The following is a 23,569-nucleotide window of genomic DNA, read 5'->3' on the forward strand; positions in this document are numbered from 1 at the left end:
TTGTTGTGAGATGCAGCTATTTGTCTTAGAGCGTGACTGCAAGTTCTTTCGACGGTTAAGCTTAGGCACTCTTTCAAAGTTGGTTAAGGTTAGAGTTTGTCTTAGAGCATGGCGATAGAACGCCAGGTAGTTTGCAGTCTGTTCGACGCGGAAATGGACAAAGAAATCAAGTACTTGTTAGCTAACAGCTAACACTTGGCTAACAAGCTATATGGCGGATGCAGTCTGGACAGTGGTCTGGATATACATCATCAACAGCGGATTATACACTTTATCAAGCCCACCACGTTTCAATTAAACAAAGTGAGTTTATGCTGTTGTGTTGTGATGCAGCTATTTGTTGTTAGCTCACACAGTACTTGTTGGCTATAAGCTATATATGGATGCTTGATGGTCAGACTACTGCTTGACCTTACTCCTAGAACCCACCTCACCCCTGCCCACTTTGACAACTTAGGATGGCTTAGAGTAGACGACAGAGTACAGCAACTTGCAATGGGCCTGGTCTACAAGATACACTACACGACCAAGGTACCCATCACATGTACATGTCAAAATACTTCCCAAAGGTCAGTGAATACCACGATCACAACACCAGAGGGAGCTCCACAAATCATGTTAAACCCAGATTCGGCTCAAACAAGGGACTAAACACGTTTCGCAATTATGCCACATCAATGTGGAACGCCCTACCCAAAGCTGTAAAGGAATGTGAATCACTACCCACTTTCAAAACCACTCAAAAAACACCTACGGGAGACTGCAATTCGAAACTGGACCCTGTAAATGTCCTAATACAACCCCCGCCAATGTACAGTAAATTACCAAGTATGGTCTTGTCAATATTCCAATGTACAGTTTTGTTTGTACAGTTGTACAGTGTCCCCCTCCCACCCCTCCTACCCAACCCCCCCCCCCCTACCCAACCACCTCCAATGTACAGTCCCCCCCCCCCCCCACCTACCCAATCCAATGTACAGTTTCTACGGCAAATGTATATACTTTTTTTTTTCTGGGCTCTCTTTGTATCACAAACAGTACTGTATTTACAAATATGGTATGTCATAAATATATAGATGTAGCAGTACTGTCTATCTGTATGTCATGTATGTCATATATGTTACGATGAATTGAAAATGGGGGACCCTGATGTAAAAAGACGAAAGTCTTTCTCTGGTCTGCATCCCCTTAACAATTGTATGTATTGAGCTGTACTGTACTGTACCCATTCTGCAATCTGTTAATAAAGTTTTCAATCAATCAATCAATGCAGTGTGGAGGGACATGCATGGACAATGGACATCAACAGTCTGGACAATGGAGTGGATTCTTTCTGCCTGCTGTCAACTTAACAACAACAAGGTAGATTTGCGATATCGCTCGCTCTCTCTCTCCCTCCCTCTCTCTCGCTCTCTCTCCCTCTCTCACAATCCTGTGTCTCTGAGAAATGCGGCTATGAAATGCTGAGATGATAATAGCACTTCAAAACGCGCTGCTGTGTTGTGAACTATAACATTAATTTTGCTGCTGCTGATGCATAATGTATGAATGAATGAATGGTGAGTTGTTTAAAATGACAACATATACATGTGTTAATTATTTATTGGATTGATCCGAGAGAGAGATTGCTCCAGAGCATTTATTAACGTTACGTTACATTTTCAACTCGACCTAACGGCGAGTTGCGAACCACCAATGGAAGATAGTACCAGCCGCCACTGGGAAGTGGATACAGACGACTAGCCTAGCTGTTGATCAAAAGCACCAAGGCTAGTGGTTCGTATCCACTTCTATTAATTTGTGCTAAGCTAGGCTAGATTGCAGCCGGATAGCTTTCTACTGAACACAGAGTTAATTGGTATCCATCTTCTTGTCCGATAATGTTGGCGTGTTCCTTTATTAGGGATGTGATCTGTGTAGTACTACTAGCTGTACGGTACCATGCAAGTGAAAAACAGTTAAAAAAAATAAGCTCCATCTTTTGCACAAGAGCCAAACTCTTGCAGTGGTTCCCTACTTTGTCATTTAACCAAATGCCAACAACACACACCATCAAACATCCTGTGAAGGGATACTGCAGCGTACCATAGTCCGGCTCTGGGTGGACAGTCTTCAGGCGGAGGTACTCTCGGAACAGACAGACGGAGGGGTCCTCTCCCACTGCGGTAGTCTGGCCTCCACCTCCACCTGGGCCGTCTTTGTCAGGCAACATTGTGTATGAGGTCCTTCGTGCTTGGGTAGACAGAACAGGCATCAAATCATCTTATTTATATTATGGACGTCAGCCACTTAGTCTTATCATTAGTCTCGTGATTTGATTTCGAATGTGTGTGTGTGGAGGGGAGGATGCAGGACTCCAGAAAGGCCGCGCTAAAACGAGTGTCTCAAGTGCCAAATTATGACAACGCTTCACTTTGTCTTCAAAAGAAAAGTACATGCAAGACTACAAAAGGTCAAGTAAAGCCCTGGAGGCCACGATATCATATCATATTCGCTTTACAGCTACTGGTCTTAGTGTTCATTATTACTAGTTTGGAGAATCATGACCAACGAACAGTGTTAATGTTAGCATAGCGTTTTCTTCTAACAATGTAACGTTAGTTAAACTCGCTCGCGTCTCTACAGCAGGCAGGTTGCTGTAACAGATATCTTGCTATTGATAGCTAGCTTATCGTTAGCCAGGTGGCGTTACCATTAGCTAAATAATTAAGTTATAATTAATCACTGACCAGTAAACACGTAACTCTTTTAAATGGTTTGCCTTGTTTTATTTAGCAATATAACGCTACATGACTCATCTTCTTACCTTGGGGTTTATATAGTAGGATATCGCTTGCTCCGTCAGCTGATCAAAGCTGCTGCTGACATCGACTAGAGAACGTGCTCCTCCAGCGTCAAGCAAGCGAGCAGCATGGACTTCCGGTAACACATGTTCTAAATACGAGACAGGTCAAGACTCAAAGTCTATCATAAGGTGCATTTTCAAGAACCCAAAAACCATGAAAGTAAAATTAACAGAGAATACAGAGTGTGTAGACATTTTATTTCTAATAAGGCCTTTTACACCGATTTAAAGACCCCCTCCACTCAAAAACGTGTTTTCCTTTTGGCTAACTTCTCATGGAAGCATGCCTTTTGACTATACAAATTGTTATTTGTGCAGAACTTGTCACCAGAGCGCCTTTTCATTCTTTCCCTGGAGAGGGAGAGCTTCTCTGTACTTCCCTGAAATCTCAGTTGCATGTGTGACGTCACTAAAAGATAGATGTGTTTTGGGAGTTAAATTATGGGTAGCCTTAGTGACGGATTGAAGTTGTGTACTTCTCAGGGGAGATTTAAAAAAGCCTTAACCACTTAACCTGCAATGAGTCTGCCTGGCCATTTTAGTTTTTGAGGACTGCATACTTTTTTTGCAAACCAAAACAACATACTTTATACTTATAGCACATGCATGAGCCTGGTCTCTTTTGAAAGATGACATTCTGAAGAAAATTAAATTTTAGTGCTAATGAAATAGAGTAACATAAGTCTGAACTTGAGTTGTAGAAAAACCTTTTTTTCAAGTTTTTCTGTAGTAGTTAGTAGTCCAGAGGTAGTATTTCCCCAGAAGGTGGTATGGCTTACAAATCCATACAGACACATATCCTGAAGCCTTATGTAGTACATGTCCAAATTTCATAAAGATCCATTCAGAAATGAGTGATTAGGAGTGATTTTGGTAAACTGTGTACAAAAGAAAAACTCAGTTTTCTCAGACTTCAATTCATTTGGCTGTTTTTCTCTTCCTGTTTTTGCTTGTTCGTTTTTCACCTAGATCCTAGATCATACATCCCCATATGGGGTATCATTGGAAAGCAACACTCATTGGCTACAACCCTCCACAATCATTTTCGAGATAGCCAAATGATTGACGGAACTAGAGCCCCAAGAGTCGGGAGTGGTATTTTGCGCAATACTGTGTACTTTGCACAAGCCTCAAATACCTGCATGTAACTCGAGAACCGCTGAACGGATTTTGTTGCCATCGACAGGCAACACAAGTTAAATATGTTTTGAGTAAAAAGTTAAAAACATGTTTTTTCTTTCAAAAAATTATATCTTGCAGCATATTTTAAGTTTTTCTTTCTTATATTAAAATATTTAGTTTTTAAGAATTTGTAAGGGATAGGCAAAAATAAGCATGTGCTTCAGCCTATTCCTTTTTTTCTGTTGTTGATTTTGGATTTTGTGTGCGAGCTTGCCTTGATTGTAATTTTTTTTCTTTTCCTTTTGTAAGGGTGTGTTTGATTCGTCTGTAAACAAGACAGAAAAATAAATGTTCATTCATTCACTATCAGGTCGTGATTATTTTCCATGAGTGTGAGCGATGGCTAATTATAAAAAAAAAATTGCATCTGATAACACTATTTAATAACAAATGACTCAAAATGGCTGAACTTTTTTCTATTAATAAATCAAGCTGTAGAGCAAATCGAGACAACCGCGCTTCAACACACCACTCACCATCACTGCTCTAGCTTCAAAGGGTCTGGTGCGACCAGCTTAGTACGTAAGCCTTCTCACGATACCGGAAGTACGTCTAGAAAAAACAAGACACTATAGTATATTCACACACAGAACAGGGTATTTTTTGTATTAGTGGAAAACAAATATTCAGCCACCATGACCACTAGAAACCAAGAATTCGCTCTGCAAAAAATCGACATGTAAAAAAACAAAAGCAACAGCGCAAAGAAGCTCATGGGAAATGTAGTGAAAACACAGCAATGGTACTGCTTGCTGCTAGCAGGTGGCAGAAATGAACATTGTCGGTTTAAGTTAGTTAATAATAGCTACATTAGCTAGCTAGCTCAGCCGATTGATGACGGCTAGGTTTGCACATGTCAACATTACAATTAGCAACTAGGAATCACTAAAAGACCGGAATCAATCGTAAAACACATTTAGTTAATCAACAACTAATTACATCAGCCGATGCAGAGAATATTAAAATTCCAGATATCGGCCCAATTAATCTGCTGGGTGATTCATCAGAATGACTAGTCACAATGTCGCTGCTTATATTATTGTGGAACAATGACAGTGTCGGACATGGCTGAAATGTTTAATATTAAATATAGATCACAACACCAACACAATAGTCATGTATCTTTATTGTAAGCTATGCATATAACTTATTGTTTTGTTTGTTTTAAAATGATTGTCAAAAAAAACCTATTGCAAACATTATATACAAGTTCATCATTATTTAACTTTAAATAGACATGATCATTTCAATATGGACCATACTATTTTTTTTTTTTTTTTTATGTATTTCCTACCATCATACAACAGCTTTGCCAATAATAGCTTTGCCTTTGTAGAGAACACAGATTTGTTGAGAGCTGGAGTGCTTTCCAGATTATAATAAATATACAAATCCTTTAGTCGTATGCAACATTAACATGAGATCTGAAGCCATTTATACAGTCACCTGCTATGTTTGCATAATTGGTAGTATGTCACCGACAAAAATGGTAACAATGGAGCAAAGACATTCCAAGTTTTCACATGCAAACAGATATAAAATACACAAATGAAACTCAAAGACATCAACGATTCGTTTTCCAGGCTGAGTTGAACTACCGGTGCTAAGTCTCGTGTTTGTATTTATGGGAAGCAGGATTGAGAAATGAAGACAAAAAAGAAACCGAAAATAAAAAAAATTCTACACTAGAACAATGGCTCCAGTTCATCACATTAAACTAAGAACAACAATTTCCCTGTAATTTCAGTCTCAGAACTAACTTCATGTTGACGTTCTCTGTATCCTGTAGGAGTTACATTTGTTTTGGACACGCATTGCTTATGACATCATGACCACACGCACTGGTGATTGGCTGCCCCCCCCCTCACCTCCCAACTTCTCTCACTCCCGCTGCCCCCCTCCGACACGATTCACTGCAATTTACTAAGAAAGTCAAGAAGCGCTTGGTGAAACTCTTTGGGTTTGTCCATGTAGCAGGCGTGGCGCGCCCCGTCTAGCTTGAGCACAGAGTGATTTGGAAGCTGTATGAGGTTCTTGTGGGACTGTGCGCCCAGGTTGGTGTCCAGAGCTCCAAACACGATCAGAGTGGGAGTCTGCAAAGCAAACAGGAGCATGCAAGGATAGATTAATCTTTTCCCCCCAATAAGTTAAGTTATACTTAGAGATTTGTCCTCTGCATTTCACCCATCCTAACTTCCTAGAGGCAGTAGTAATACTAATAATAATCATATAAAAGGTTTTACTATAAACATACTGTAGATTCATAGATAGGATATGTATAAGTATGAGATAACATACATATGTCAAATCTGAAGGTATACTGTATGTTTTTTCTTTTGTATTATTTGTCTTATATATATATAAGAGGGGGCCGGGTTAAAATATATACTGGTATATATTTATTTACTGATTGATATCTTATTGCTTTAACACTTCCTGTGCCGTTAACGTAGAACTACGTTTCTGTGGCCCAGCTCTTGATTGCCATTAACGTAGATCTATGTTTTTGTCTCTGTATTTATTTTATTCGCTATTGTCATTAATAATTTATCGAGGCACCTTGTGCATGCTGTTCTGAGTGTGTCTGAGATTGCAGACGGTCAATACCGCCCCTAACACTTTGTGGCCGCTATTGCACTCCATTAGAAACCATGTATTTATTTTTCTGGGCCAAGCTGAACCATGTGGACGGGGTTTAAATACTCCGGCGAGCCAAACGGTCACCACCATACATCTACGAGGCTGCCCCCTCCTTCATATGCAATGCCGAATAACGTGGCACGAACTCCCGCGACCAGTACTTCAAATGGCGATCAGATAATTGGATTATTTTTTTTGCATTACATCAGAGACAAGGTAAGAACACTATATATCAAATCTTGCGTTGATCTGATATTTCTTTCTCCCGCAATTGAAGCTGTCTGTGTGTGTGTGCCGTTGGTGGCAGCCGGTCTAAACCACATTTCATTCTTGCATGAGGAGACATAACGATAATCTAGCGTTGATTTCAGGATGATTAGATAATCAGACGAAAAATGTGATAACTGGATTTCACTAAAACATTATTATCGCGTCTTTTCCTGGGATTACTCAGAAGCACCCAAACTATACTCATATTCAAAACGGTATAAAACGGAAATGTACGGATGAAAAAACAACGGCTCAATTCCCGGAAGGGGCGTGGCACTCAGTGTTAAGATATATTATTTCAGCTTTCTAGTGTAACCAAATTAACCAAAAAAAGAGACCATTAAGAATTTACCATATTTATTGTAATGTAAATATATAACTGATGGGGCATACAGACCCTCATCTGCACCTTTGCCTACTTGCTCATATGCTTATATTCAGAGTTAATTATATTGTTTATACTGCTTATTTGTTATTTTTTCTACTGTACTATCATTTTATTGCCTATATTTATGTATTCTATTACCAAGCCCATACCTGTACCTCCCCTCCTGTACTATCATTTTATTGCTTATATTTATGCATTCTACTATTACCAAGCCAATACCTGTACCTCCCCTCCCCCATGCTGTTATGATGTCCCAAGGGGACCAATAAAGGAATATCTTATTGTATTTCTTCTGTCAAGCACTTGTATGGAGTTATTTGGGTGCAAGTGTTCTATTTTTTTTTTTACTATGTTGTTGCCCAAGTATGCATTGACAATCTTGCACCGGGAACTCCCGTCTCACCATAATTTGCTGGTACTGTTGTGGAGTGTAACTTCGGGTTCCCACGGGAGCAATGGGAACGAAGCCGTGCAGCTGAGCACTGTGCTTCATCAGGAAGGGTACAGAGTAGTGGCCGCTCATGGAGGGGCTCAGGAGCACGGCGGTCTTCACACCCAGAGCCTCCATGAACCTCAGCAGGAGAGCCACACGGTTCTGATCCGTCTTCAGGGCGTCCGAGTCCGGGGAGTTCCCGAACCCTCCAAGGCAGAGACACGGTTAGACAAGAGTAGGAAAACACACACAGATTCATTTCAGAATAGTCCTCCTCTTGCTTAGGAGGTACATGTATACCCAATGTGAAGGTATACAGTCATGGATCCATGTAGGGCTGGGAGGTACATGTATACCCAATGTGAAGGTATACAGTCATGGATCCATGTAGGGCTGGGAGGTACATGTATACCCAATGTGAAGGTATACAGTCATGGATCCATGTAGGGCTGGGAGTAGGGCTGGGCGATATGACGATATTATATAAATATCGGGTACAGTTCATTAACGATACACTTTTTAAACGTATCGTGGATATCGTGATGTTTTGCCCAAGAGGCTTGTGTCGCGTCAATCTGGTCCACACGTTGACACTTTTGAACAGCGCCGCCCCACACACACACTACTGCATCAAAAGTGACTACTTATGATAACAAAGGCATTCGTTTTGTGGCATTAACGTTATAATAATAATAATAATGCAGGACCTGTTCAGAGGTCTCTATATAGTTACACTTTCAATAACATCAGCGTATTTACATAGTGCCGACCGAGGTCGACCTAGATATAGCAAGCTCGTTCATATCTCAGCCCGTGCTGACTCAGTTGTGCCCATTCTGCGGTCTGTTAATAACGTTTTCAATCAGACAGATGTATGGAAAGGCTTTTATTATAACATCCGTTGAAGTAAAATCATTATGCCTCCAGTCGTTTAGTCCTTCTGCGGAGCTAAAAGCTAAACGTCGGCCGCGGCGAGCTGCCATTGTTATTGTCATTGAGCTCTCCAATGGCGGAAGTAAAAAATAAATACGCGCTTTCCGATTGGTGCTAAGAACAGCAGGGCGGGTGCAAGCGATGTGACGTAATTGGCAGACGCGACTGTCAATCAAAATGATTCTGTTTGCCGACTGAATGAATGAGAACGTTATTAAAAGATTGCAGCATGGGTACAAATAATACAGTACAGCTCAATACAACAACAGTCAACAGCGGACTGGAGGATGCAGACCAGAGAAAGACTTTCGTCTTGTTTACATCAGGGTCCCCCATTTTCAATTCATCATATTTCATATCTAAATCATATAATATCTCATTGCTAAATATATGCAATATATAATCTAATAATCCAATAATCTAAATCTAATATATAATATAAAAATGCTAAATGCATGGGTATTTTATTTTGTCTTTAATGTTAGCTTGCAAACTCAAATACTGTCTTGGTAAGCCTCATAATGAATTTTGGGGAAAAAAAGAAAAACATCGTGATGCGTATCGTGTATCGCCGAAAGGTCAGAAAATATCGTGATATCATATTTAGGCCATATCGCCCAGCCCTAGCTGGGAGGTACATGTATAACCAATGTGAAGGTATACAGTCATGGATCCATGTAGGGCTGGGAGGTACATGATTGTATACCCAATGTGAAGGTATACAGTCATGGATCCATGTAGGGCTGGGAGGTACTGTCAGTACTCCAGTTGAGGGGGGATGGCATCCCCCCTGAAATAAAAACAGTCAATATCATCCCCCCTTTACATTTACATTTATCATTTAGCTGACGCTTTTATCCAAAGCGACTTACAAGTTCTGTACGACAAGACAGCAAGAAGGGTACAACTCTATCAGCTGAGTAACAATGTTCATCCCTTTGCCCTTCCCCCCCCCCCCATCCCCTTCCCATCCCTTCCACCCCTTATGTAATTTTTTCAATGAACATAGCATTACTGCTATTTCAACATTCAGGGCGGAATCCACGGATCCATTGCACGGATGAGATACTAGCGCAGACACGCCCTAATGTGTGCAGTTTGCTCCTGATATGCTCCATATCGCGGAGCACTCTGCACCCGACAGCACTATTGGCAGAGATCAGGAAGGGGAAAAATAAAACCGAAATGAGGCATAGATATAACAGTATTTTTCACCATTAGTATTCCGTTCATTTTGTATTGTATTTAGTTTACTTCGTAATGTATAGAGCTTGCTTAATTAGTATTTTCATGACACATTGCGTCCTTTGTTTTTGTCACTATCTTTCGCCATTGCATATGTTTGTCTGTCCTATTCCAATTCAATTTTTTTTATTATAATTGTACTATATTCTATTGTGCTATATTTAATTTAGTTGATATCCCATTTAATTTTATTCAATCACTTTATTAAAGGGGAACTATCTTATAAATGGCCTTTTTCGGTGTTTAGCATTGTTTCCTAGCTATGTGGACTTATATTAATATGATCCATGTCTCTAATTCTCATATTGGCGCATTCTTCCAATTCTCCTCTCACAATATTCACCCTCACTGAACTGAGTCATCTGAAAATGTGCTGATTTGTGATGTCAGGGAGACATCACCCTGTGAATATTATTGCGCAGATCGGAATACGGGCGCGTACGTGGGAGCTTGCACAAAATCACCCATATTTTCCCACTGCCACGTTTGGATATCCCAACTGCGCTCAGACTGGGATATGATATGCAAAATGTGTTTATTTAGTTTATTCCGTATTGTATTTTGTTTATTTTGTCATTGCATTTGTTTGTCTTCCACAAATAAATTAGCAGACCTGTCCATAGTGCTGAATCTTTATACCGAAAGAAAGATTGAGGACAAAAAGCATGATTATGGAAATCTTTGGAAACGTCTATGAGATGGGGGAGAGTGGGGTAGGCAGCCATTGACAAGATTGGTCCTATTTTGTATTTTCTGTATACTTTCGAATATATTTTGAATTTGTTTTTCTAAGCAGTTTCAATTAGCATTTTGGGAATGGTAAGATCGATGTATTTGAACAGCAATAAAATGATGATGGATCAATATTTTTCTCATTCTTTACCTCCTTTTTTCAGAAGGGGTTATTGTTTAATTTACATAATGATTTAATTAATCACAATTTAAAATCAAAGCTTTAGATACCAGTTTTGATCATACCAGTAACTGCTTTTTTAAATACACTATAATTCAATATTCTAGAAACGCATTTGACTTTGTTGGATTGAACAAAATGGTAAATTGGGACTGTTAACCTACAAGACCATAGACTTCCATTACAACCACTTTTGACCCTAACTGTAAGAGCAGTGGTGCCATAGCAGCCCGGGTGGGGACTGACTCCAATTCTGAGGTGCCAAACATCCATAATAAGTAATAACATCATGCATATTATATTATGTTTGTGCTTACAGTAATCAAAAGTTACGGTACACAGAGGGTAAGACCATTATCAGCACAAATTATGTCCCCATATGATAAAATAATCTGCAGATCCCAGGGGGGGCATGTCCCCCCCCCCCAATAATATGTGCTATCAAGAGTAGTGTATCTACTCCCGGTCTGTAATTCTAGTTACAAAATACTCCTAAAAGCTTCATTTGCGTATTAAAATAATTAAAAGTTTATACCGGGGGACAATGCCCCCAGACCCCCCTACTCTGTGTCCCCCCCAAACTTGTCATGAGATCTGCAGCCCTGACCATCCCCCTTGTCCCCCAAATGCCCCTACAAACACAAACATTGATGCTTTAGTGATTATTTTAAGATTAGTGATGGGCAACAGGCAACAATCTGGCCCCCACACTGATTTCTGTAAGAGTGTGCAAGAAATGCAATATTTTCTTTGACCATGAGAGAGCACTGTCAGGTCATAAGAATGACCCGATGCCATGTATATAAATCCATGGAGTAAGTTCTATTACAAGCTCTGAACAGACTCTGGAACTTTCCATGGCAGAAGAGAAGGAGACACAATTGTTTTGTTAAAATACCAGCCACAAAACTAAACTAAATAAAATAAAATAAAATTATAATTAAATTAAATTAAATACAAAAAATTAAAAATTAAAATTATATAGTCCTCCCCCAACACTGCAGAGGAATAAATAAAAAAAATAGCTCACAATAAACCTCAAAAAGCACAGATGTGCAATACAAAATATATCCATCATGGCTTGTAGAAAATAGTCTTACATAATGTCAATTAACAAAAATGTACATCACAACTGCAACTTGACTGCTAATATCGGGTTGTTTCTTGTGAGAGAGGGAAGAGAGAGATCCGCCCTATTGCCAACAAGATGTGTGCCATTTGCCATCGCAGCTTTTAGACTCGGAAGGGGAAATATTTCACACCGGATCGATAGAATTTTGCAGGAATATCTCTTTCATTTCGGGAGCTTTGTCCATGTCTGTTCTCGTAACATACTGGAGGCCGGAGTTCTACGTTCACTCTCAGGTTGCCAGGTTGTGCAGGAATAATTAAGCGTTATGTATGGAGGAAATCAGCCGGTCTCATTCTAATCCGACACCAAAAGGGAGGACAAAAAGGGTGAAAAGAAATGGGAGAAACCTGGGACTGTGGGCTGGTATGAAAATTATGAAACACAGCTCCACTGAGACGACTGGGGCTTTTTGGTTATTTTTTATTAAGAAAACGTGTTATTATTACTATATAACACTCTCAGCTTGTCAACATTTTCATACAAAATGGGCGACACTTGTTTTCTGTTACAATACCACCCAGAAAACTAAATATGCCAAGAATATCTGTGTAATATTTTCATAGACTTGATCACAGTTCTAATTTATTCCCAAATCGCTAGACTTCAATGATTATTAAATCCTTGGATTTTCTACATATCTGGATATTAGTTGTGCTCAGTAGCCCTTACCACTCTATGTTACCGACCAATAGAAGAATGAAATGCGCATTAGCGAATGGTATTTGTATTTGTCAATAAAAGTGATGTAATGCACCTTCAACGAGTTATGTGTCCGTTTACCCATGAAACAAAAAAGCGTATAAGGTCGCTTTCACATATAGTTTTGGTGGACTCGGTGCGGTTCTGGGGGTGAAGTTGCAACATTGTTGCATTCTTCATTTGGTTCGCCTGCGTTCACATAGAGAAATCTGTCAGACCTTCTGAACAATGTCACGCGGTCGAAAAGGGCGCTTGTCTATTGGACAGTGGAAATGTGTGTGTGGCTGCAAGCCGTGTGTGCGCGCACGCGTGTGTGTGGACTGTCTGCGAGTCCTCCAGATCAGCGGAGCAAGTTTTGACATGGCATTGATCCATTGTTCTATTGAAGCACATTACCACCATCCTCTCGCTAAACAACTTGTAGACCAATAATAATATAATAATAATAATAGTATTGACATGGCATTGATCCATTATTAATGCCGTGCGCCTCGGTAATAATAATAAGCCGCGTTTTTCTTCCTTCTTCCCAAGATGCACAGTTAGATATATAGATAGATAGATAGATAGATAGATAGATAGATAGATAGATAGATAGATAGATAGATAGATAGATAGATAGATAGATAGATAGATAGATAGATAGATAGATAGATAGATAGATAGATAGATAGATAGATAGATAGATTAGATGCAGTGTGCTTGTTTTGCAGTGAGTGCTGCAAGCAGTGGTAATAATAATCACTTCCTATATTTGGTTGGCGTTTGGTCCGCTGAAGCCGAACCGAGACCTACGTTTTCAGGCGGACTAGAGTTCGCCTGCTTGGTCCGCGGACCGAGTTCGACGCGCATTCACACAGACCCGAAAAACCGGACTATCGAATTCTGGTCCGAAAGTCCGGACCAAACAGCCCCTGTGTGAAAGCGACCTAAATGATCGTTTCTAGTACGATAACATGGCTAATAATGTCGAAGTTGGTAGCTAGCTAGATTAAACCGTAATATATTATGCTGTTACCATGGCAATGCTCCATATTTCATTGACGCGATCCATATGCAATTTACAATGAATATCATGAACCCATAAGGAATATTAGCATAATTTTCAGTGGACTGAAGAAATGACTCAACGTTAACACTTTGATTGCCTAAGGCTAAATTCATGATATACCATCCGTTGCCAGCTCTATTTAACATGGAGAAGTTCCCCTTCTTTGCAGGGCTATAACTTTTTAAATTCTATTGCTAGATTGCCATTATTAGGGCCCATTCAAGGTCCTATATGTATTGTTCATGGTGTAGCAACGTTAAACTTTTTCATTCACATATTCATACTAAAATATGGTCTAAGGTATAAGTATGTTTTCATCTCTTTCTGCAGCTTTCTCCAGAACGTGATTTATAGCCCCAAATGCATTATATTGATGATGAAATACAGTTTGATAGCAATCGGCGCGATATAAAAAAATCCAAATGGACGTACTTCTGGAAGTTGTTGAATCTGATGTTGACCGGATGGGCGAGGGGGCGTTTATAATTCCGTGGGCAGCGTTATACCATTCATCTAATGTGGGTCATATGTTCATCAGATCAGTTAGTATCGAACACGGTAATATTACACGCTAAAACTCACCCCAGTCTCCTCGGGCCGTTGGGCGATCAGCGTGGGGTAGACAGTTTTCCATTATGGGATGTCGAAATACCCGGTCCATTTCCAGGTTGTATAATAGTATATACGACCAAATCATGTTGTTTATCGAGTTATTGGCAACGGATCGCTATGTATTGTGTCGAGCTCGAGTCCCGGGACCTATAGCGAGTGCCCGGAAGTAATATGGGTGATCAGCACTTCATCCACATGACTTCCTGTTTGGCGCTTCTGCCGATCGGCCACCAGATGGCGCTCTTGAACCGCTAGAGGATTGAGAGGAGCTCAGAACTGTGTGTGAAGGCTGCAGAGGGGAAATATGATTCCGATCACAGATTTTTGAAATATTGATATTATGCGCTGACAATCAGGTGCGTGTATTGCCTGGAGTTGCCTTTGGGACATGTAGCACACTGCACACAGCATGCAATTCTCCATGTCAGACGTGCTCAGACATATAGAAATACTGCGCTTGGTTTAGGCGAGGTGCGGCACCTAGAGAAGAGAAGTCGCCTATTCTCAGTCCTTGCCCCACAATGGTGGAATGAACTACCCACCCCAGTTAGGACAGCCGAAACACGTCCAATCTTTCGCCGTCGACTAAAGACGCACTTCTTCAACCATTATCTGAATTAAAAAAAGAAAAAAAATCTAACCCTAACTAACCATACTGTCATGCACTTGTCCTAATAAACGAACCTACACTGTAGCACTCAACACTTTGATGAACATTGTTACTCAGCTGATAGAGTTGTGCCCTTCCTGATGGCTTGTCGTACAGAACTTGTAAGTCGCTTTGGATAAAAGCGTCAGCTAAATGACTAAATGTAAATGTAAATGTAGGTAGAGCGATGGCATGATGCAGAAAGCCTCGGTTCATGTTTGTGCATTTCCAAATTGTGCCAACAACATGTCGCCCACTTTGTGTACCATTCATAGATATGATACCATTGATATGGAAGAAATATGCCGTTCCATGAGCGGAGAGACATGCTGCAGACAGAGTGAAGGTAATGTAATTATTACAAATGACTAGGGTTGGGCATCGTTTGGATTTGAACGATTCCGGTTCCGATTCCGATTCTCCATTTCGATTCCTGTTCTAAACGATTCCCGATTCCGATTCTTTGAGGTGCAGGTCAAAACAAGTCACAGCTTATTTCGCAGGAGATTTTATTTTTATTATCTTACATATTTCTCATACTATTCACATTGTCAGTTGACTTGATACAGTATAATTTGGTTGCTGTACTGTAACTAGGGTATTAATTAACAAAGTAAAATTTAATTTTTTTTTAAGAATCGAATCGAAATGCAAATATGTTACTTCCGGTTCCAGAACCGGAAGTTAGGAACCGGTTCCTATTAGAACCGGTTCTCGGTGCCCAACCCTACAAATGACTGATATTGCTGTGCATTGTTATTGCTGCTGCCATGCTCTTTAACACGTTGGGCGCCAGACCCGAGATTTATCTGGTTATCTCGCCAGCGGTTGATTTCTAGGGTTTTCATCGGTTTTTCTTTTATTTGATTTTTTTATTCTATGCAGTGTCACAGACCTCGGTGTAATATGGAAGCAAATGAGTGACAGAAGTATTTTTATTAGACACCGAATTTATAGCATCGAAAATAATTACTTTGAAAACATGTATCTGAATTTTTTCAGACACCGAATTTATAGCATTGAAAATAATTACTTTGAAAATCATGTATCTGAATTTTTTTGCTCCGAACTTACCCATGTGAAATACAAATTCAGTGTTTAAAATTCAATGTAAAAAATTCGAATGCATAATAAAATTCAATGTAAAAAAAGTGATGCATAATTGCGGTGTATAAAATTCAATGTAAAAAATTCAATGCATAATTGCGGTGTATAGAATTCGTCAATTCGATATAAAAAACCATCATCCGGGCTACCCAGACAGGATAAGCAATCGAGCCTGGATGCAATCGAACTGACTTCTGGCCTATCACTGCACGGCTTTGTCCGTCATGTGATCACACCAACCCGGGAGAAAGATGGCGGTATATATACATACGGTGGGGAGAGAATATATACATACGGTGGGGAGGAGACTGTACATTAGGAGGGGGTGGGTGGGTGGGAGAGAAATATACATATGGTGGGGAGAGAATATATACATACAGTGGGGAGGAGACTGTACATTAGGAGGGGGTGGGTGGGAGAGAAATATACATATGGTGGGGAGAGAATATATACATACGGTAGGGAGGAGACTGTACATTAGGAGGGGGTGGGTGGGTGGGAGAGGAATATACATATAATAGACAGTCTCCTCCCCTCCGGGTTCGCGTTCTGCGATCCGATTGGCCACTGACGTACGCTAGTTCTGCCCCCCAGTAAGTTATCTAGTGCCAACTCGGCGGTAAACAGCTGTTTCCGTGTTTCCACCTATGACTTTATGTGCGCTAAAGTGCGGTAAGTTTAAAGTGCTTAGAAATGCCGGTTCATTCATGTTTTGAGGCACAATTCCTGAGAGGATTTTATAATATTGTATTTTATAATATTGTAGCTTGACAATTTTAAGAAACGACGCTCTCAGCTGAGTCAAGAAACGACGCTCTCAGCTGAGTCGGTCAGTAGTGTGAAGCACCTCTGTATTCATGGCTTTCATCTGTAGGCCTAGTCTAGAACAGGTATGTGGCATTTCACATACAGTTAAAGAATGACATAGGAGTATAGCCATACATAAGACTCCCATGGCCAATGCGGTTGTTGTGTTTGTTGATGATTGTCTGTTCTTTCATGTTCTGCATGTATGTTTTTTAAATAAATGCCCAGTCACGTCACGTGCTTTGTCGCCGCCACCTGTCAATCTGTTCTGTTATTAGCCTACACCAAGGTCCTTGATGGAAATAAGTTGATATAGACTTTATTCTGTCAACCTTGACAATGTATGGTTAATGCTATTGATGTAGACTAATCAAAGTATTTTTAAATGCTTTATGTCTAATAAACTAGACTAAATATAGCCTATAGCACAGATTTGTACAGCCTTATCTAAAACAGATTTTTTTACACATTGGTTCAAACATGATCACGGAAGCGTGACAACCCTAACATGTCATGTCACAACAGAATGAGTAGGTGAGTGTTAGGCCTACAGAAAGTGTAATCTATTGATTGACTTGCATGACCTAGTCAATTCGGTAGAAGAGTCTGGTGGCGGGCGGTCAGGTGGCGTAACGGAGATTGCGTTCGTCACCAAACCCCGGAGCGGCTAGATTCGCCTGTTCGAATCCAGCTCACAGCTCCGGGGTTGTCACCAGCTTGGCTGGCCGTTCACACTAATACAATTGGCAGTATTAGAGGGTGGGAGAAGCTGGCGGGGTGGGTCCGGGTCGTTGTAAACAGCGACTCCTACAGTTCGGTCGGGGCGCCTGCTAAGCGCGGATAGGACTTGAGTGGGATAGTGTGATCCTTCCACACGCTATGCCCTCTCAATGAGAATCCGATCTAAAGAGCATATTACCTACAAATAGAATGCTCATGCGGTTTTTAGGCTATTCTTATGCCATGCTCACTCCGGCGTTAGAAGGTAGCCTAATAACTGGCATGTTTCAACACCAGTCGTCTGTCGTCTGATGTGGCTGCCGTTCGTGCAATAATGAGGTCGTGTTTTGAACATTTGAGCAGGCTGCAGGCTGTTAGTAGAGTTGTGTGGAATCACGTTAATATAGAGATGAAAACAATACGTTATTTCGATTGATATGAATTGAATAATGCAGGCGCGAGCAGGCGTCTATTCTTTTACCAACGGATTTATTAGCGCACATAAAGTAATAGGCGGAAACACGGAAACTTCTGTTTGGCACTGGCGTAGATAACTTACCGGGGGCAGAACTAGCGTACGTCAGTGGCCAATCAGATCGCAGAACGCGAACCCAGAACTGGAAATCCGTTGGTAAAAGAATAGACGCGTCCAGGCGAGCAACGCAAACGCTTTTAGCTAAATTCACACATCGCTCCGTAACACAGAGCGAACATATACATGAAAAAATTCATTCCTTTTCACATGTTGAACGAGGGATAGTTACTGTCAAATAGTATTGGCCATAGTATTGTTTCCAAAGCTATAATATAGAATATAGATATAGCCCTGCAAAGACCGCAACGCACAGTGAAAATCCCTATATTTTACAGCGGTGGCACACCGAGTACAAGGATGGCTAACACGGCTGGCGTTCAAAGTGTTAACCCTTTCACTACCACACAGTACAGACGGTTCTGTAGTGTGACAGTGAAAGGGTTAAGAGGTGTTCTAAAAATAAATGTCCCTAATTCAGGGAAAGTTGGCACCAATTTTTTTTAGTAGCCACAGTAATTTACCAGCTAAAGAAGAAATTTACATGGCATTGGCACTTGGCCGGTGTTAATTTTGTTCCCTGTATGTATTTACTGGACAATTTAGTTGTACTGTGCCAAGTGGCACGATATAACCTAATGTACTCCAATATATGCAGATTTTCAGCTGCACATGGTGATCATGAGAGACTTGAGGTTCTACCTGGTAGGTCCATAGCTAAGGCTTGATATCCATTAGTTGCCAGCAAGGCGAGGGTACCGAGTTCTTCCCAGGTTTTGGATGTGAAGGCCTGGCCATGTAAAAGAACAACTTGAAGCCTGTGAGGGGAGAAAAAAGTTGTATGAACGTTTTAAGATCAAAATAACATAAGCGTGTCATATATATATATACAAACTGGACAACACTTTTTTTCTGTTACAATACCACCCAGAAAACTAAATATGCCAAAAATATCTGTGTAATCTTTTCATAGATTTGATCACAGTTCTAATTTATTCCCAAACTGCTAGACTTCAATGATTATTAAATCCTTGGATTGTCTATGTGGGACACTGGATATTAGTTGTGCTCAGTAGCCCCTACCATGTATAACATTTTAATAATTTGAATCCCAAGGGGTTTGTACTCATCTACCGAGCTGTCGTTTAAAATCATGAGGGTTGCATTTTGTGCCGCATTGCCAAATGTTATTGGGTATTGGTTGGTTCATTTGAATGTATTTTTAAAATTTGAAATCAAAATTACAACCCTGCTAGATCAGTACGACCACCGTGGGATTCAAGTGGTTTTGCATTTGAAGCTAACCTTTTTATAAAGGTTTTTGAAAATACGTCTATGGCAAAACCCCATTTATTTGAGACTATTCCAATACGTCTATAGCAAAACCCCATTCAGCTGAAACTATTCAAATACATCTATAGCAAAACTCCATTCATCTGAGACTATTCCAATATGTCTATAGCAAACCATGTTCGGTAACTTGAGACTATTCCAATACATTTATAGCAAAACCCCATTCAGCTGAGACTATTCCAATACGTCTATAGCAAAACCGCATTCATCTGAGACTATTCAAATACATCTATAGCAAAACCCCATTCAGCTGAGAGACTATTTGTAACGTCTATAGCAAACCCCTGTTCGGTTGAGACTACTCCCGGGTCCACATTAGCACAGTCTCTGGAGCGTAACAGTAAGAAGCATTTTGTATGAAAGTATTCTGTACTTCTGTATGACAACTATTAAAGAAACTTGAAACATCCTCATTTCCCCCTAATGTGGTCCATTTCACACCATATCATATTTCATACAACACTGGTATTTGCCCACAGACAACACAAAGATGTGTTCATAGTATACACAGATATGATATAAATATAATGTGTTCTTTCTTGTCAACCGCTTTGTAATGACTTACAATCACACCACATTCTTTATCCATCTGAAGGCTTTTTGTGTCTGTGACTGACAGACTTACCTAGGCAATACCTGCCGACCGGCCACGTCGATGGGCAGAGCTTCTCTGAAGAACAGCGGGGGGTCTCCGGGGAGCTGCCCCGTGCGAACGGACACGTTGATGGTTGGAGGAGGAGGAGGGGATGCGGCCACCAACCCCATCCTTTGGACATCGAGGGAGGGCTCCATGCTGCCCTGGCGAATGGACGGCAGCAGCAGGTAGAGCAGCACGGTGGCCAACAGCACCAGCCCCAGGACCACCAGGCGATTACGCAAGAAATTCATTTCAGCACGATGTCAGACCTGGAAAAGAGAGTCTGTCATGTGGATTTTTATATCACATCACTACTACACACACTATGGAATAATGGGTCTATAGTCACATCTAGGTACAGTGTATGTCCCTATCAGGTGGCACCTTTACCATCTCCTGATGTCTGCATCTTTAAGCGGTTATGTTGCTACATTTCAATTGGAAGATTCCCAGCCACAATGAAAATTCATACATTGCATATACTATTCATACATTCCATTAGGGGTGCACACTATACCTCTTTGTACCGCTGATACCAAGTAAACCAAACGAACCAAGTACTCATGATATTAAAGTTTTTTTTATACCATTACTCTGGGATCATTGTAAAACAAATATGTATATACAATCCACTGCCTCTATTATAGACACCTTTCTGTGTAAAATAAACAGAAAATCAAGTGGCTTTGCTTTGATTTCTGACATCATAACACGTGGCTCTTGGTATCAGGTTATTTTGGAGAAATTGTCCCGATAGCCCCTCTATATGTGGCGCACAGTTTTGCCTCTGCCAAATAAACTCAAACAGTTTAGAACTGTGCTGCCGTTGCAGGCCTCACACACGGATGCTGTAGTGGTAGCGGTTAGTAGTGGAGGGTGCAGTAGTCCAGACAGACCGTCTCTCTCACACACACAAGTTACAACGTTAGCTACATTTACATTGGAAATGAGTGAGCTACGTTCGTGTTTACAAGTCCCCGAGTTCACACTGCATCATTACAAGCTTAGCTAGCGTTAACGTTACTATTGGACACGTTTATGAACCTGTAACGTGGAGGAAATATGGCCTTACCGAGGCAAAATCGGATTAAGTCGCCCTCTTTCAGTGACAGGAGAATGCCAGCTTCATCACGGCTTCTCTCGCTTTCTAGCTAACTTGACATTAACGTTACTGCATCTAAAGTGATATGAAACCCGTGAACGTTGCTCAACAGTTTTCGGGAAGACGTCGGTGGCGGTTGTTAAATATGTTCTTCAACGTTTCTATTTAGGATTTTTAGTGCCGTTTTCTCTCTATATTAACCAGGACAGGAGAAGGCTCAGACGGCTCTGCACGGTTCGTAGGCTTAAAAATCCTGTTAAAAATGCGCACTACTAACGTTACACGATATTGCCGACGGCAAGAAACCAACGGCACATTAAACGTTCCATATGAAATGTGAAATCTAGCCAATAGAGCGAGTGGTTGAGTCTTTGGTGAGCTGCATCACGATATTGGGAAATATATATATAATCTAGTTACCGTTAAATGGTTATGGCAGTCTCTACCTGTGTCTAAAATGTCGGGCGCGGGTTAGTATTGTCCTACATCGGAACACATAATGAGTTACACATAACAGAAGGAGCACTTCCGGTGATGTTGCTTTGTTGTGACGTGTGCGAGCTAGCTGGCTACAATATTTCAATCACTGGCTGACTATAATTCTTTGGGATTCCCTGATTTCATCAGGGACATTGAATCCTTGTGTTAATTACAGCTCAATTAAAATATATGGTAGCAGTCCATATAAGACGAGGTATTGCTATTTTTTTATCAACATCATTTTATGGTCAATAAATCAATCAATCAATAAATCAATATGAAATGAATTGATTGATTGATTGAATTGAAAACTTTATTAACAGATTGCAGAATGAGTACAATACAGTACAGCTCAATACACACAATTGTTAAGGGGATGCAGACCAGAGAAAGACTTTCGTCTTGTTTACTTCAGGGTCCCCCATTTTCAATTCATCAGGACATATATGACATACATGACATACAGATAGACAGTACTGCTACATCTATACATTTATGACATACCAGATTTGCAAATACAGTACTGTTTGTGATACAAAACGAGTCCAGAAAAGAGAGTATATACATTTGATGTAAAAACTGTACATTGGGGGGGGGGGGGGTGATTGATTGATTGATTGAAAACTTTATTAACAGATTGCAGAATGGGTACAATACAGTACAGCTCAATACACACAATTGTTAAGGGGATGCAGACCAGAGAAAGACTTTCGTCTTGTTTACACCAGGGTCCCCCATTTTCAATTCATTCATGAAAAATATTGTCACAAGGAAAGATGAAATTACCTACCTGGGTTCCATCCTAGAGGCAAATCTTTCCTGTGACAAAATGGCAACCAATGTAATAAAAAACGAACAAGATTCTTGTATGGATCTCCTCTCTGGTAAACAAGAATACCTTGAAGACTCTAACAGGAGCACTCATTCAAGGGTACTACAACTATGCTTGCACCTCATGGTACCAAAGCACCTCAAAGGCCCTAAAAACAAGACTACAAACATCACAAAACAAACTGATCAGACTACTGCTTGACCTTACTCCTAAAACCCACCTCACCCCTGCCCATTTTGACAACCTAGGATGGCTTAGAGTAGACGACAGAGTACAGCAACTTGCAATGGGCCTGGTACAAGATACACTACACCACTAAGATACCCATACATGTCGAAATAATTCCCAAAGGTCAGTGAATTCCACGACCACAACACCAGAGGGAGTTCCACAAATCATATTCAACCCAGATTCGGCTCAAACAAGGGACTAAACACGTTTCGCAATTATGCCATAACAATGTGGAACGCCCTACCGACAGCCGTAAAATAATGTGAATCCCTACCCTCCTTCAAAACCGCTCTCAAAGAGCACCTACGGGTGGCTGCAATTAGAAACAGGCCTCTGTAAATGTTCAACCCCCCCACCCAACCCCCTCCAATGTACAGTTTCTCCCCCTTCGAATGTATAACAGTTTTTATGATCTCTTTCTCTTAAACTTTTCCAGGGACAACGATGTAAAATATGTGATGTCTGTATATGTTTTGTTGTCTAAATAAATACCTACCTATCTACCTAAACAGTACTGTATATTTGTATGTATTGCATGTCATAAATGTCTTGATGAAACAGTATCTGTATGTCATGTATGTCATAAATGTCTTGATGAATCTTTTTCTGGTCTGCATCCCCTTAACAATTGTTTGTATTGAGCTGTACTGTATTGTACCCAATGTACCCATTCTGCAATCTGTTAATAAAGTTTTCAAATAATCAATCAATTGAGCGCAGTTAGGATAGATTACAGATCCACAATTATATTCTTATCTTTGGTCTTGACTGAATCA

At 40.5% G+C, this 23,569-nt stretch overlaps 2 protein-coding genes across 2 annotated transcripts in view; both read right to left on the reverse strand.

The window, feature by feature from the left end:
* LOC311229929 (aminoacylase-1-like) overlaps window positions 1–2,894 on the reverse strand; it is a 49,137-nt gene extending 46,243 nt beyond the window's left edge. Inside the window, exons 1-2 of the mRNA XM_084316015.1 lie at window positions 2,807–2,894; window positions 2,086–2,232 (exon numbers count right to left, since the gene is read on the reverse strand). Coding sequence (XP_084172141.1) covers window positions 2,086–2,212 — 127 coding nt within the window. The 5' untranslated portion in view covers window positions 2,213–2,232; window positions 2,807–2,894. The remainder of the gene's footprint in view (window positions 1–2,085; window positions 2,233–2,806) is intronic.
* A 2,241-nt stretch (window positions 2,895–5,135) lies between these two features.
* Window positions 5,136–21,707, reverse strand: abhd14a (abhydrolase domain containing 14A). Its single transcript, XM_084316017.1, has 5 exons — window positions 21,221–21,707; window positions 20,137–20,417; window positions 18,861–18,976; window positions 7,729–7,964; window positions 5,136–6,120 (listed from the first exon to the last, which is right to left on the reverse strand). Exons 2-5 carry the CDS (start codon window positions 20,397–20,399, stop codon window positions 5,938–5,940), a joined length of 798 nt encoding a protein of 265 aa, XP_084172143.1. The 5' UTR covers window positions 20,400–20,417; window positions 21,221–21,707; the 3' UTR covers window positions 5,136–5,937.
* Window positions 21,708–23,569: the final 1,862 nt, after the last annotated feature.

This window comes from Notolepis coatsorum, assembly GCF_963971535.1.
Source record: "Notolepis coatsorum genome assembly, chromosome: 6".
NCBI classification, from domain to species: domain Eukaryota; kingdom Metazoa; phylum Chordata; class Actinopteri; order Aulopiformes; family Paralepididae; genus Notolepis; species Notolepis coatsorum.